This window comes from Aethalodelphis obliquidens, unplaced genomic scaffold, assembly GCF_003676395.1.
Source record: "Aethalodelphis obliquidens isolate GAN/ISIS:26980383/991018 unplaced genomic scaffold, ASM367639v1 scaffold58, whole genome shotgun sequence".
In the NCBI taxonomy this organism is placed as follows: Eukaryota; Metazoa; Chordata; class Mammalia; order Artiodactyla; family Delphinidae; genus Aethalodelphis; species Aethalodelphis obliquidens.
Window position 1 is genome coordinate 7318894 of NW_020838002.1, and position 16672 is coordinate 7335565.

Below are 16672 nucleotides of genomic sequence, written 5' to 3' on the forward strand. Positions count from 1 at the left end.
GTACCTCAAAGAGCACTGACCATGTTCCTTGTCACCCAGTGTCTGTTCACATGGTTCATTTCTCCTACAGGAGAGTGGTCCTCTAGGGGCGAGAAGAAAACCTCCTGTGTGGACACATCCCGGCGGGTTGCCGAGCGCCCACACGCATGTGAAATCATACGCTGCTTCAGAGGGACAGTAGAGCTCTCGGAACTCGTCCTCCTCCATCTGTCTGTCTCCCTCCCCTCTCTCTAACTCATACTTACCTACCTAACACTGGGCACTCATCTACCAAATGAATAAATGAATGACATTTGCCCATATTTTGTCAAGCCATGGAAATGAAATGGTCAGAGGTAGGGTAGCTTCAGCCTAACAAAATGCTGCTGCCAGTAGGACGCTTACCGTCCTGCGGAGACACCACACCCTCCAGCTGCTCAGGTGTGTCCTGGACCCCATCTCCCACCTCCCCAGGGTCCCTTCTGCATCAGCACCAGGCTGGGAGAATATCTTCCCCTATCCGTGGGCACCACATTCCGAGTCCTGCCCGAGTCCCTGCCCCCTGGGGGATCACGTAAGAACCCAGGCTGTTTCCTTGAGACTCATGGCCCAGGAAACAGCTCTCGGGAGGATCACAAATGCCCTGGGCCAGAGTTCAAGGAGCAGGCGCATAGGGCGGGACTGTCACCCTCCTCTTTCACCACCCCTGGGAGCAGGACCCCCACCCCAAGTCTGCCTGACCGTGCCACCCACAATCTAACCACACTCTGGCTTGGGTCACCATGGGACTCTTTTCACGTATGTTCAGTTTTTCCAGCCAGAATGGGAGGTAACAGAGCGCAGAGGTTAAAAGCTCAGGTTTGAGAAGTGGACAAGGCTTGGTTCAAATCTCAGCTCTGCCCCTTCCTATCTCTGTCAGCCTGGCAAGTTACTTAAGCTTTCTGATCCTCATTTGTCTTATAGGTCAAATAGAGAATAACAATGTCTAGTTTTCCTGATTGTTGTGAAAAGTAAATGAGAATTGATATATAAGAAGAATCTATCCCATGTCCCACCTGGCACATGGTAAGCACAAAGAAAATAGTAACTAATGTTAAAGCAGGGGTCACGAATGCAAACGTTTACAGGCTCTATGAGGTAGCAGGCCAGTGGGGAGCATGGCAAACCAGAAAGCCCTTGACAGTGGGAAGGTGGCAGCTGCGGCCGGCTCCAGACAAAGGTGCCCTGAGGAAGTGTGGGGCTGCCGGTCTGCGATCTCGGAGGAAGAGTGTTTTAATGGCCTCTGTTTCCACTCTTCTTGCATGGTGCTCAGTGAATATTTCTGAGAGATGGAAAAGCCCTCCAGCTGACCCCCTCTTTGCTCTGATGCTAGGCAGGGGAAGGGGTGTAGGAATGTCCAGGTGATGGGGGAAGAGCTAGGATGGGGCACGTGCTCTAGATGACAGCCAAAACGTTCTGCTGGCACATGGCCGGTGGGGAGAGGACAGTGGCCTGAATTTCCACGTCTCTCAGACCAGTCATGGGTTATAAAAACCTGAACTGAGCACACCACTCTCAGGAAACAAGCAGACAAAGAGCACAGGACCTCTCGTGGTCCAGAGCTGGGCGCGCAGGGGCTCAGGGTGTGCGGGGGTCAAGTGCGAGTCTACCTTGCTGGCCAGTGACAGGCAGGGGCGGGGGGCCCGCTGGGGGCTCTCCAGCTTGACAATGCTGATGAATCCAGGCTCCAGATTGTCGTCGTCGCTGGCGTTGCACAGGTACAGGGGGTGGGACTGCAGAGAGAGAGGGAGAGACAGGTTAGGGGGCTCTAGGGAGCAGAAGCCACAGCTGGGAGAGCCATGCACGTCCCCACTGGTCTCACAGGTACCTGGCGGGTCTCCTGCTGCCACGAAAGAGGGGGCCTTCTTATCAGATGGCCTCATGGTAAGCCAGGAGCCACCAGCTGTCATTTCAGGGGTGCCAGGGCCAAGGACACACGGAGGTGGGGGCAGATGGGAGCAAGGGGTGTATAAATGAAGAGCCTGCTGCAGAGCCGTTCCAACAAGCCTCAAGCCCTGCTTTTCCAAACTGGTCAGCTGCAAAGGGCTCTTCCCCTGGCCCCAGCCTCTCTCACCTCCTAATTCTGCTCCAGGAACCCCAGGCTGCGAGCCTATATCAGTGGCTTCAGAGTCCTGCTTCCCTCCTCGCTCCCCCAGGGCGCTGCTGAGTGCTGCTGGGGCCTCCTGTCTCCTCGGCAGCTGTTGCCATGGAGATTCCCATCTCTCCTGCGGCTTGGGTCTTCTCACTTGGTGCCATCTTGCTCCTCTCAACAGCCCCCTTTGCTTATCCTGGGATTAAGCAGGGTGCTGATAGGGAGGAGAACTATTTTGGGATGAGGCTTGGCTAAGCTATTGTGCTATTAAGCCTTGAATAGCACAATTCCTAGGAGTCTGTCCTGTCCTCAGCAATGATGCGGCCCGCTCAGCCCACCTGCTCTGAGGGTATGGCAGGTCCAGTCCGAGACCCTGAGCCTCTAGCCCGGCTGGTGCTGAGCAACGACTAAGGGGAAGTGGGCCTTATACATGCTAACAGAGACCAGAGGGCCCCTCCTCAAAGGGATGAGACTGCCCTTCTATACACACTCTTCTCCTTCAGGGTGATCCTAATACGCCCTTGTATCTAATTTTCCTAGAGTCCTGTGACAAAGGATAATCCTATGGGCCAGGGGTTCCCCCATGGTGGAAACCCAGTGTATTCTGGCAAGAAAGGGAACCTCCTACTAGGGAGCTGCCCACGATTCCCTGGCTACTGCTGTTAGACTAAAGGACGTCCAGAAAGAACCATCAGAGGAACCAGAGAGAATTTTGAATTTACGAAGATGTTTACGAACATGATAATGTCAATGATGGACTGAAAAGCACAGTCAGGGCTTCCCTGGTGGCGCAGTGGTTAAGAATCCGCCTGCCAGGACTTCCCTGGTGGCGCGGTGGTTGAGAATCCGCCTGCCAATGCAGGGGACACGGGTTTGAGCCCTGGTCCGGGAGGATCCCACATGCCACGGAGCAACTGAGCCCGTGCTCCACAACTACTGAAGCCCGCGTGCCTCAACTACTGAGGCCTGCATGCCTGGAGCCCGTGCTCCGCAACGGGAGGGGCCACCGCAATGAGAAGCCCGCGTGCACCACAACGCTCCCTGCAACTAGAGAAAGCCTGTGCACAGCAACAAAGACCCGACACAGCCAAATAAAGAAAGAAAGAAAGAAAGAAAGAAAGAAAGAATCCGCCTGCCAACGCAGGGGACACGGGTTCGAGCCCTGGTCCAGGAAGATCCCACATGCCGTGGAGCAACTAAGCCCATGCGCCACAACTACTGAGCGTGCGCTCTAGAGCCCGCGAGCCACAACTACTGAAGCCCGCGCGCCTAGAGCCCGTGCTCCGCAACAAAAGGAGCCACCACCACGAGAAGTCCGCACACCATAACAAAGAGTGGCCCCTGCTCTCTGCAACTAGAGAAAGCCTGCGCACAGCAACGAAGACCCAACGCAGCCAAAAAAATAAAATAAAATAAATAAAAGCACGGTCACTTTTTGAAAGAACTTTCAGGCTATTTCCTCTCACTGTATCACTGCAGTCCCTTGACCATAGTAGGTTCTCAATACATATGCACTACCTCACTTTGAACTGTATCCTTGTGAATAGAAATCTTTGGGCAGGGGGTGATGAGATGGGAGGAGTGTCCATTCTTGCTCCCAGAAATTAAGGACTATTAGTCTGGTGGTGATCGAGGTTTCGTGTGGGAGAAAGGTTATATATCCCCCTAACCCCCAGAAATGGGCTGGGGCATGAGGTTGGGGGCTCTAGTGAAGCTGTAGCCCCCATCTCAACAAGCTCCATTAGTCTGTCCGTCTGCCCATTCATTTCTTCATTCTACCAACACTGAAGGCCCTCTTGGTGCCAGGCACTGTTCAACGCAACGAGGAGTCAACAATGAATAAGACAGGCTCCTTGCCTTTAAAGCTCAGAAGACAAGCGTGCAAACACTGTGTATTGTGATGTTACAATGCAGGTTCATTCAAGGGCCTGGGGGAGGGCCTGAGGAGGGGGACCAACAATCCCATGCAGGAAGGCAGAGTGACCTCAGTGCTTCCTTGGGGACTAAATAGGTGTGTGTTCACCCAGTGGACCCACAACCAGGGGGGAGGGTACGCTCCTGGCAGAGCAAGCGGCCTGCGCTGAGGGTTGGGGGGGGCAGTTAGGTCCGGCATGAAAGGTCGGCAAGAGCAGGGACCACAGATCTGTGTTTGAGAAGGATCTCCCTGGTGACTGCAGAGGACAGGCCGGTGTGGTGAGATGTCAGGAGTCAGCTGCTCCAGCAGAACAAAAGATGTGAGACCTCCCTTCAGCACAGCCACTGCTGTGCGTGCTCCCACACCCTACCCATGGTCCAGCTTTCTCAAGATAACTCCAAGATGCCTCTCGCTAACCAGAGGGTCAGTGGAGATGGGGAAAGTCACTTTGGAGAAGAGTAGTCTTTAGAGAAGGATTTTCAAATACTTCACCACCACGCTGCCCCCAGGCCTTTGCGGGGGAACCAACGTGTACCGTACTGTAGTGCCACATGGTAGGATGCTGAGATAGAGGGGAAAAAACGTGGTGCAGTCACCAGACTTCCGTGGTCCTGAGCTAACTACTATGGAAGAAGGAAGAGGAGGAAATGAACCATTAGTAAATGCCTTTGGCATGCCAGAGCCTGTAGATGTTATCTCATTATGAGGTAGGTGTGCTCATCCCCACTTAAAGAAGAGGAAGAAGCTTGAGGCTCAGAGAAATTAAGGTCACACAAGATTAGAACCCAGCTCTGACTCCACCCTCTGGAGTTATGCAACTCCAAATGAAACACATAGCAAACCCACCACTGTCCATGCTAATGCTGCTGCTGATGATGAGAGTGTACATTTATTGAGTAAATATGGTGGCCAGTGAGTGTTCCAAGCGCTTTTGTGTATTACCTCTTTTTATCCTCATAACAACCCTATAATTGTCTCCATTTTAAAAAAGGGGAGGGCTTCCCTGGTGGCGCACTGGTTGAGAGTCCGCCTGCCGGTGCAGGGGACACAGGTTTGTGCCCTGGTCCGGGAGGATCCCACGTGCCGTGGAGCGGCTGGGCCCGTGAGCCATGGCCGCTGAGCCTGCGCGTCCGGAGCCTGTGCTCCGCAACGGGAGAGGCCACAACAGTGAGAGGCCCGCATACCCCCCCTCCAAAAAAAAAAAGAGGAAACTGAGGCACTGAACAGTTAAGTAACATGCCCAGGATTACACAGCTGAGAGCAGAAGATCAGAGGAAATGGAAAGAAGTAGGATAAAATTAAAAAAATAAAAATTAAGAACAATCTCCATTTGACTTTGAAAACACGATACCTTCCCCCAATTCATAACCAAGAAAATTTGCCTTCCTAATTATACATTCCTAAAGCATACAGGCCCAAACACAAGTCCCCGAAATATTGGTGGTAACTTCCAGGAATGTCTTAGGCCCTCTTCTCTTTTCACTTTCCATGGTCCCCCGGGTGACCCCAGCCAATCCCACGGCTTTGGTTTCCACGTCGAGGTGGTTAATTACGTATGTGCAGCCCAGACCTCTCTTGAGTCCCAGACCCCAGGAGGGGCCTGGATGTTTCTGCCTGAAGAACCTTAAATGAGACACCTCAAACTCAGCATGTTCAAAATTGAACTAATCATTGTATCCCTCAAAACCGTTCCTCCAGTGTTCCCTGTTTGAGGGACCTGAACCACCATCCACCTATTACCCAAGTCAGATGTTATCTTCCTCCTCTCCTCCGATCTCCTTCACGCCCTACCGCTACCACCTACCACCAATCACCGAATTCTAACAATTCTATCTCCTAAACATTTCTCTTATTTGTCCTCTTTCTGCCATTCCCACCACGGCTACTCTGACACAGGTCACCATCATTGCTATCCCAATTTACTGAAATAACCGCTTAACTAGGGTCAACCCACTCCCCAGCCTCCCCCTGCCCCCAGTTCCCTATACTGAAGCCAGAGGGGTCTAAGATGCTAATTTGGGCGTGTCACTCCGAAGCACTGAAAAAGCTCCTCAGAGCTCTTAGAGTGAAGTCTACACTTTTGTTTTGTTTTGTTTGTTGTTTTTTGCGGTACGCGGGCCTCTCACTATTGTGGCCTCTCCCGTTGCGGAGCACAGGCTCCGGACGCGCAAGCTCAGCGGCCATGGCTCACGAGCCCAGCCGCTCCGCAGCATGTGCGATCTTCCCAGACCGGGTCACGAACCCGTGTCGCCTGCATCGGCAGGCGGACTCTCAACCGCTGCGCCACCAGGGAAGCCCGAAGTCTGCACTTTTAAACACAGCTTAAAAGACCCTGCCTGCTCCGGTGCCGTCATGGCCCGCCTCACGGCTTACCATCCCTGTCAGTACCTCTTCCCCCGGCAACCCACGCTCCAGAAACACCTTGTTTCACGTCCCCAAACACTCTGGTGCTTGCTGCTCTGTCAGGGTGGGTTGGAGGCCCTCATCTGGGCCACCCTTAGTACACTGTATTTCCCCAGTCCTATACTCACCCCAGCGTGTTTCAGTTGTCTGCGTACATCCCTCCCTCTCTCCCCCAGCTTTGACAGACCTCCACTGCCCCTCCAGTGCCTGCTACACAGGTTTTAAAATTAAATATTGAATGTCTACAACCAAACACCTATAAAGACAGCACAATGCACACCAAATCCTGACAACCGTGGCTTTGGGAGAGGAATTACAGAGGAAATGGTGAAGAGACTTTGGTGTTTTGCTTTGAGTACTTCGATCATAGGCTAATATGTGGAGATATTAACTTGAGTTTCATTTTGTGCTGTTGTGGAAGACTAAAAAAGAATGACAGCTATTTATACGTTGTTCCTGTCTTTTCCCTCCTCCCGTTCCAAGAAGAGAGGCTCGCCTTCTATTTCCTTGCCTCAGGGGCACTGGCCAAAAGCAAATGTTGCTAAAGACCTATCTTCCTGACTTTCCATGAAAGACTGAACTCGTTGAGGAAATGTGAGTGTCCTGAAAGCAGAAAGGAGAGGCGGCTTGGGGGTGGGGGTGGGGGTGGGGAGCGGCGCAGGTGGTCAGAGTTCCTGGAATCTTGAGGGTGGGGGGGAGGAGCCTGGAGATGTGCCAAGTTGTCGGAAGCTACAGCCTGTGCCCCAGAAGGGGTGGACCCCAGGAGGCTGGACCCTAGCAAAGATGCTGTGCCTACCTGGATTGTGCTCGGACAATGGGCATATTTGTGGAGACCAGAGTGAACAAGTATCAGAGATGTCCCTTAGCTATTTCAGTTTGGCTGCTCTATGAGGGGAGTTCCCATGAAAACAAATTTCCATTGACCTAGCGGGATAGGACCTTGAAGTCAGGTTTAATTCAATTAAAAAAATAATAAAGTACCATGGTATTTCTTGTATAGTCATATTTGTGGCATGAAAATCATGCTCACTATACTTCTGTCTGGTTTCTTTTACAATGAGAGCTTCTCAAGTACATATTCTCAGATTAAAAGCAAAAGCCAAGAAAAGGCCATTGAACCCAGGGTGCTGTGCATTACCTAGCAAGGCAGTGTTAGTCTCCCTGGGGTGTAACACAGGGGCTGTCTTTGCCCCCTCCTCCAGGGAATTTTCAGCTGGGAAGAGGGCTCCTGAGAAGAAAACAGATCGAAATGCATCTGCCTCCTTGGGATGCAAGGTGCCCTAATAACAAAGATGCAAACGTGATTTCTACATCGGCCACCCGTCCTCTCAGTGACACTAGGAGAGGGCCAAGAGAAATGGGCTTGCAGGATTCGGGGTGGGTGTGGCTGGGGAGCGTTCCTGGAAAGTTGGTGAGCTTAAGGATTGGTTATTTGCATATTCCTAAAAGGCCAGGAGATGCGACACCCCGTTCCAGATGCTGCTATGAGAAGCAGATTAAGAGGACTGGCTCACAGTGTCCAGGCCACTCTGGCTGAGAACTCCGCTTTGCACACACGTTAAACAGCTATGTAAAGATGTAGGTCTTTAGTGGTGTGTGTTATATTTCACGCTCTTGTGTCTGTTCTCTCTGTCTCTGTCCTCCTCCTTAAACTTATTGGTTCTGATTTTTCCCTTCCCTCCCCAAACAGACCTTACGTACATTTTCTGACTCCATCATTTACCTGTGTGACCTGGGGCAGGTTGTTACTTAGCTTTTCTGAGCCTCATGCTCCTCATCTTCAGAATGGGATAAAAAAAAAACGCCTCCTGATTATCACGAAGACCGGATTTAATGGCCATAAGCGCCTAGCCCAGAGCCCGACACTCAGTAGGGACTCGTTAAAATGGTAGTTGTTTTTATTATTGCATCTGCAATGGTAAAATCCCTCCTTATTCCTGGAAGGGACAAAGCCCTTTCTGACTACTTCTCCCTTGGCAGTCGTCACAGCGCCTCTGAATGCCAGTGTTCCACAAGGCACAGTCTGGGACAGCTCATTATCCACGGTCACTTCCCTCCTGGGCTCAGCCCTCCGAACCCCACTGAACAAGCTCTTCCAGTTCTCAGCCTGCCTCCTTCCCATGAAGGAGGCCATGTGATCTCATTACCTCCTCACAAAGGGCATTCCAGGGCTCAACTGAGCCCCGAACTTAACGCTGGTCTTATTTTATCCGTGGCATCTCCTCCTCTTGGGGTGTGTGCATTTGCAAGCAATTCTTTACTGTCTCCTGTTTCCCAGCCCAGCTCTGCCGCAGTAATCTCTCACTTCTCTGATTCCACTTACAGACCTTCACCCAGGCCTTGGACAGGTAACTTTACTGCCTGCTACAATTTTGCTTTTGTAATCAGGAACATTGGCCAGGCATCAAAGGCACCTTCTGCCCATTTCCTCTTTTCAGATTTTATAATCATCCTGTCCTGTGCAACCTCCATTACCTGAACTTGGAACTACCTGACTTTTATCTCAGGCGGCAGGACACACCAGCTTCATAAAGTCAAGCTCCTGTAGCTGGGGGGTTGGGAAAAGCAGACAGGCCTGGAGTTGCTGCTTCTGGCTCCCAGTACCAGAACAGTCTCTGAGGTCCAGTTTGGTCTTCTTGCCCTTTAGTTAAAGAGGTCAACGCTCACATCTACAGGTTGATCCTAATGGCAATTGTTTAGGCTTTGGAAGCTTCTAGACCTCATTCCCATCCATACGTTAGCCTGCATCTCTACCTCTTTGGGATGGCTGAGTTTCTTAATCAATTAAGTTGGGAGGCTGGGGAATTGTCAAGAGAAGTTTCCCTTTATCGATTTTGTTAAAATGCTTTTACAAGGAAAATGTATTCCTGCTTAACTGTGTAACTTTTTTAAGGTACAAAAGAAAATAATGTTGGTGGGGTGAGAGAAGCATAACCCTGATGGAAAGGGACTAGCAAGAGAGAGGATGGATGACAGAGGCCTCCAGTATTTCTAACCTGATCCAGAAAAGCTTCCTGGGGGCAGGGGCACTGGTGAGCAAGAGGGCTGTTAACAGAAGACCTGAAAGGACCCGCCAGCTTCCAACAGAAGGCAGGGCCACCGTCTGCGTGGAGGAGCTGAGCCCACCAAGGGTCCCGTCAGGGGGCTTTGCATGTTGTAGGACCTTAGTATTTGGTGAAAGAATGAATAAGACTCAACTTGCATCCAATTGTCACACAGGTTATAAAAGAGATGTGAATTGCTAACAGCTGAGCCTGGTCCAGACCTGTAAGGGACCTTTAAAACTTGCTTTACGCAGATGAGGAATGCGAGCCTCACCTTGCAGACGGCCCATGGTTACATACGGAGGCGCTCAAAGGAAGCTGAGTCCTCCTAAATTCAATCCCAGCTCCCTGACTACTCCACCACGCCACCTCCAGGTCTACGCGTCGGGAAGTATTCCGTGTGGTACAGCAAACACCAGCCGAGTACTACAATGCCTGAACAGAAGGCTTCAGGGGGGCCTACGTTCCTAGAATTTTCAAACTTGAATCAGTCTTAGCAACAAGACAGGAGCCAAGTCTGTCTGCTCCTTCTCCCTCTGGGCCTAGGCTCTCTCTGCCCAGCATCCTCAGCTTCCTTCCTCTCCCCTAGGGCTTATCTCATCTCTTCTAGCCACAGCAAGGCAGCCAGACCCAGACACTGCTCAGAGGTGCTTTCCCAGTGAAGAGTCCGTGTTTGTCTAGGATACGAAAGGTGTGTCCTAAAATTAGAGGTCACAGAAGCTCAGACCCAGATAATGGACATTCAGCTAGACTGCCATCTCCCTCACTGTCTCCCCCCCCCCACATTAGAGCCTCCATTCTTCAAGTTAAAAATTCACCTCTGCTTGTCTCAGATCGTGTCCAGGCTCCGTGATGGAACTGGGCCTCTTTACCCTACGATGGCCCCGTGGTGGGGCTTTCCTGACCGCACACTCTGCCTGCTGTCTTTGTAAGGGTTGGTCACAGGGTCATAAGCAGAGCCACAAGCAGGAAGAAGAAAGGGCGGGGAAAGAAGAGAAAGCTAACCATCTGAGCTGTTTTTGAAATAAATTGATGTCAGAGAAGAAACCTTCTTTGGCAGTAACCAGAGAGAGAGAAGGAGAAAAGTGACAACTACCCAAGAGGTGGACCTTTTTGTCCACTATCTTCCCATATAGAAACAGGTTTTGTCCTGACTCAGTCCAGAATGACCTCTAGTTACAGGGGCACCAAGAAGCTACTCATGAAGTTAGGAGCGAAGGAGAGGGAGAAGCCCATCAAATACCATTTTAGTTACGTCAGCACGCTTTGGAAGGAAGGCTGTGAAACAGAATGCCAAGGCTCTGAGGCCCACAGACATCAAGACCTTAGGAGGCACGCCGGTCATGTGGTTTGGACTCTTTCCCTCCACCAGGTAAGGCATTTACCTTGCCTCAAACTGCTAGGAATCCTACCAAGAGGTCCTGAAATGTCAGCTGAGTTCTGCACTCCGTGAGCGACCACTGTCGTGGGAGATTCTGACGCCCGCCCTGACCTCCATCCTACGGGAGGCACCGCTTTTGAGGCCCCGCATTTAGCCGGGTCTCGTTCAGAGAGGCCGCTGCAGAAAGGCTGAGGTCTTCACACAGGTAGCAGCATCGCAAGGGCTAATTCCCGCCCCTCACGCTTCCAGGGTAAGGGTCTAAGGAGGCTTTGGACAGGGCCCTTCCCAGGCACGGCCTTCACTCTTACCACAGTGAGAGAGTTCACTGAACTCTCACATTTAACCCAATGTGCTGTTTGCAAACAGCCTTGACACAGTTTGCTTTATTATTTTGTTATTCTTGTTCTAGCCAAACTCATGTCAGAGATGGTAGGAATTTAGAAACCTGCTGGAAGCAGGGACTGTTTGTTTTTAAGTAATTATTTAGGTTCAGATTTTAATGCTGAAAAGGCCAAAGACTAAAAGCAGACAGTCCTTGTGAAAAAGACCAAAGAAATGAAACTTGAGGAAATCAGATGATTCATTTAAATACGCCAGAGGTGTACCGGGACTATCAGCAGAGCTACTCAAGCGTTGCTAAGTTTGGTGATTTCAGTGCAAGAGTGTGAAATGGCTACATTAACCTGGTTGTTTCACACACACAGTCCATGTCTTTCTGGCCTAGTCTCCTGCTCACAGGTTGTAGGGATTTCAAGTTGCCCTGCAAACTCTGCTCCATACTGCCGTCTGCCACGACTGGCTTAGAAGCCCTTGGAGGGCAGATACTGTATCCAAACGGGCCAGCGCAACCAAAGCGATGCCCAGGTTTTAACTGTCCCATTGTGAGTGGGGATGGGGTGAAGCTATAGAGTCTGCTTGGCTGGTCACAATCCCCAGCTCCTGGGCAGTAACATACTATTCCATTTACATTGCAAAGTGGAAAAAAAACATGGAGCACGGGCCTGTGCTTCAATACAGAAACGACGGAGGAAATACAGGGATAGCTGCACTTAGAAATTACATCAGGAGGAGGAGGACAAAATGATTCAAGCCACAGCCAACACAGATGCCCAGAGTGTCTCCTCAAAAGCCACTGGGGTTTGAGATCAGGCCAAGGAGGCTTCTGTTCAGAAGAGGCAACTGTCAGGGGAGGCTTGTGCTGGAGACAGCCCAAGGGCTCCAGCCTGACTGCTGACAGCCCTTTGACCACAGGTCTGAACCCCTGTCCATGGGGTGGCCCTGGGGAAGAGGCCTGCTTTGGGGGGGCTGTTTAATGATTTGCCAGCAAAGAACAAGGCAAACAGACTGCTGGCAGCTGCCTGGATGCAACAGGAGAGTAGATTTTTATTCCCACCCATGGTGCAGCCTTCTAGGCAGGGGATAAAAGAAAAAGTAAGAGTTAGTGTTGTGAGAACCTAGGAGGTACTACCATTTTGGGCTCAGCATTTCACTGGGTCTCTATGGATGGTGCCTGGATATCTTGGCATTTGTGCCATTGCTATTTCCATCCTCTGAATACTTTAGTAACTCCTAATAGCAGCAACTCTTGAGCTCCTAGGAACTAAAAAGTAAGACATCGAAGTGGCCTCCTATGGCAGAGTTCTAGGCATTAAAGAGAATGAGACCAGAAAAACACTGTCTTTGCTCTTAAGAAATCTTTTACAGGAAGTGTATAAGATGGGATGCTAGTTTGGTTCGCTGCTATATTCCTTTTACTTTCTCTTCCTATGAACCTTTCCCCTATCTCCTTGGCTCTACAGAGAGAAAAGTGGCACCTCCCCTTCCCCTGTGAGCCAGAGACTCCAAGATCTAAGTCCTACAGCTCCCCACCCCTTTTTGCCCTTGACCTCCCAGCCCAGCCCAAACCGGGTCCTTCTCTAATCCTCTCACCAGCCTTCAGTCCCCCAAATTAAATGCTTTCCCCCATGTAGTCTCCTAAAGTGATATATTCAAAAGCCTTAAATGACACTTACCTTTTACAGTTAGTTGTTTCAGTGTTCCACTGTGACCCACTCTCTTACCCATTTCCTTCAGGAGAACGCCTGGTTCTTAATAGATGTTCAACAAAACACTAGTCCTTTCCTCCTTCCTGTAAAGTAGATCCTGAGCTCCTTCAAGTCAGGGACTAGGTATTATTCATCCCTTAGTACACGGTAGATGTTAAGAAAAATATGCATGTTGAATTATCTGTTTTAATAAACAGATCTGAGATAAATAAGTTTGGTGGTTGCCTTGTTATTTGATCAGGATATGAATATTTTCAGATTTCTGCTTTCTCTTCAGAAACCTGTATATTCCCTCTAAGTTTTAAAGTCAGCTTTATAGTATTTTGACCTCTTAGCAAGGGAGAGGTCTCTTCCTTCCCTTTTACATGATGTCTAAATCTTCTCCACAACCCTGAACAAAACTCACTTATTTTAGGAGGAACTTCCTACTTAATAACCCATCCCCGGATACTCTTATTTATTGTCTTTCCTCAGTATCAATGAGCAAAGTCGAGCATAATCCTTAACACATTTCCCTGCCAAAAAAAAAAAAAAAGGGAATAGCTCCTGCCCTCAAGAGACTAGAATCTAACAGTAGATCTATAGTCATGCATACACCCGCTCATGTAAAACATGTAAAACAGTCCTAAGACCATCTGTGAAACAAGACATGCGGAATGCAAATTCACAGAGCACAGCACATACATACTAGGAGAACATGGAATGAACGGGTAGACTAATTTTACTCTTGCTATGTCGCTTTGGAAGTGCTCTCTTGTCACTTTGGGTCCTTTAGTCTATCTCCTAGCTCTGATGGGGAGCTCCTTCAGGGCAGGAGCCATTTCGATACTATTAAAACAACTTTATTTATTTATCATCCCTATAGAATCGACCCAAAGAAAGTCTTGCTCCCCACTGGCTTTAGGCCATAGTGTCGGCTGAGTGTCTCAGGTGAACTTCAGTCCCTACCAGGATGTTATGAGGACTTGGACCAGTGATCTGCACGGAACAATTCAGAGCTGATTTACTCCCAACAGTATTCCATGCTTTTTCTGAGTGTGTTCTTTTAACTTACCTTTAGTGGAATGAGCGATGAATTATATTTCTTTTCCCCATTCTTTATACCCTAAGAAGTTGATGTGTCTGAAGCCCAGAATTTAAAGACTTCAGTTGAGGGGCCATTTGACGTCATCCCCTTGCCTTTGTTTCAGGCTCCCGGCAGCCTGATCAGCTCGCCAGCCTACCCTGCCCTGAGTAGGATGTAGGGAAGCTACCTCACGCCAAATATGACTGTATGCTCAAATATTCCAAACATCCCTTGACTTGTTCTTTGTGAACTATGAGTTCTTTGTTACTTCCTAATTGCCCAAACCCCTTTATTTTTCTTGCTAAGCGCAGATGGTAAGAGATACCAAAAGATAATCAAAGTGCTGATAAATGGAAGAGGAATCTTCTCAGTTACCAAGTTAGTTCTGCTGAATAGAAGTTCCTGTTTGCATTTGTCAGGAGATTCAGGGAGGTACCATCATCAGACTTAGTGGGTGAGGGAAGTACTTAGAGAGTTAGGGAGGGGAGCCAAATTCCCGGGTTGAGAGTTCACAGGGCAATGAGGATCGACAGCAGCGCTCTGTGATTGGTACACTGTTATCAAGGTACAAAGCGACACTACCCTTTGTCCTTTTTATTTTTACTCTGCTAATGGAACCCTTCACCCGAAATTAAGACTATTATTCAGCTTTGATGTTGCAGTTTGTATTAGCCAAGTGCTTTATAATCCTTCATTAGCTATTTTATTCTCCTTTATTAGTACTACCCATATCACAAATTAGGTTGAAGAAACAACACAATGCATATTGGGCTTGCAACCAGGAATCCTGAATTCTGGGCGTGGATTTCGTGTACTAAATATAATGAAAGGAGACTGGATGGATCACAGGAAGAATCACAGAGTCAAAGGACAGAAGCACCAAAATTACAAGAGCCTCCTTGGGAACTAAACCTCCAATGATTTAGCGCAAGACTTGAAATGTTTTCCTTTATTTTGCTAGCACAGAATTGAGAGCTTTCACTAGCTTAAATTAAAAATGTGACCACCAGGGCTTCCCTGGTGGCGCAGTGGTTGAGAGTCCGCCTGCCGATGCAGGGGACACAGGTTCATGCCCCGGTCCGGGAAGATCCCACATGCCGCGGAGCGGCTGGGCCCGTGAGCCATGGCCGCTGAGCCTGCGCGTCCGGAGCCTGTGCTCCGCAACGGGAGAGGCAAAAAAAGAGGAAGGCCGGCGTACCAAAAAAAAAAAAAAAAAAAAAAAAAAATGTGACCACCAAACACATCTTTAATAGACAGTTCTCTTGATTTCCTGATTTCCTCCATAACAGAGTTAAAAGCAGGGGGAAAAAAAAAAAAAAGGACATATCTGAACTTAATGGTGCCAGCTGTTTCCTAAGAAAAGGGACTGAGGCTAAAGGAAGACAAATATTCCTAAATTCCTTCTGATTTGTTGAATACCCATTCTTGACACCCTCCTCACCTGCGGTTCATGACATAATGCTACTTCTCTGACTGTCCCTTATCTGTTGCCTCTTTCTTTTTCTTCTCTTCTTCCTCTCATTTAAATATAAAGACATGTTCTCTGATTTCTATTATTTCTCTCTGGTATTCTTATCACCCCAATATCTTTGATGATAATTCCCAAATTTGTCTCCAAAGTCAAATTCTCCTGCACTTCAAAAGGCCTATTGGACATTATTTCTTTGTCATCAAACTCAAATATTGCAAACCTACAGACCATCTTCGCCCTCTACTCTACCCTAAACCAATAAGCCCTCTTACCTTACCCTTTTTGTTAATGGGGACATCATTTTCCTAAAGATCTAGCCTGAGCATCTCAGAGTCATTATGATTGCTCCTCCCCATATCCAATCACCTAAACTCCTATTTGGAAACCAACCTTCTCTATGTCTCTGGAGTCTGAACAATTACAATAGGCTTCTAACTAGTCTCCAATCTCTCACTATTCTAAATCTCTGCAAGAACAATCTCCTAAAGATAGCACTGATCATATCACTGTCCTGTTCAAATACCATAATGACTCTCCACTGTCTTCTGAATTAAACTCAGACTCAGCCTATCAAATCAGGGCTTTAGAGTCAGACAGCTTGGTTTCACATTTCAACTCTTGTCACGTACAAGATGTGTGTGACTTTGAAGGGTGGCCTAACCTCTTGAGTCTTGGTTTCCTTATGGGTAAAAAAATGAGGGTACCACCATCCACCCAAGAAAATCATTCTACAGATTAAATGAAATAAATGCAATTAAAGTACCAGCCATTCCTGCACATAGTAGCCACTCAAAAAGTACTGACTCCTTTCTCTTCTCCTCTCCCTTTTCAGCTTTATCTTCATTTCCCTCCTAAATGTACTATACTACTTGTCCAACCACATCGTATTACTCACTATTCTCTTACATTCTCTTGGAATGCCTCTTAACTCCTATCCTGTCACTTTAAAACATCCTACTTATCTTTCAAGGACAAGCTTATATGCCACCTCTTTCATGAAGAATCTCTTCTTCAACTGAAATGTCCCAATCGACTTGCTTGTATTTATTGTAAGGCACTTTTCATTTTCTGCTTTATATCCTCATCTACTACATTGAGGTCAAGGGGTTTCCTTATATCCCACGTAACCCAGTGCCCTACCGTAACAGGCAATCAATAAATGTGTATTGAGTTATTACTTGAGCTTGAGCTTTTGGTCTCCCGAGACTCCATTCATTTGTGATTCATACTTCACACT

General features: G+C 48.7%; 1 protein-coding gene across 3 annotated transcripts in view; it reads right to left on the bottom strand.

Annotated features, from left to right (window-relative positions):
• Positions 1-16672, bottom strand: part of RNF43 (ring finger protein 43) — a 62254-nt gene that overhangs the window by 13978 nt on the left and 31604 nt on the right. For 2 of the 3 annotated variants that reach the window (XM_027087189.1, XM_027087188.1), the window contains one exon: positions 1629-1751. In XM_027087189.1, coding sequence (XP_026942990.1) covers positions 1629-1751 — 123 coding nt within the window. Of the gene's footprint in view, positions 1-4; positions 83-1628; positions 1752-16672 lie in introns of those variants that run through there. The other variant, XM_027087191.1, reaches the window with a different exon arrangement.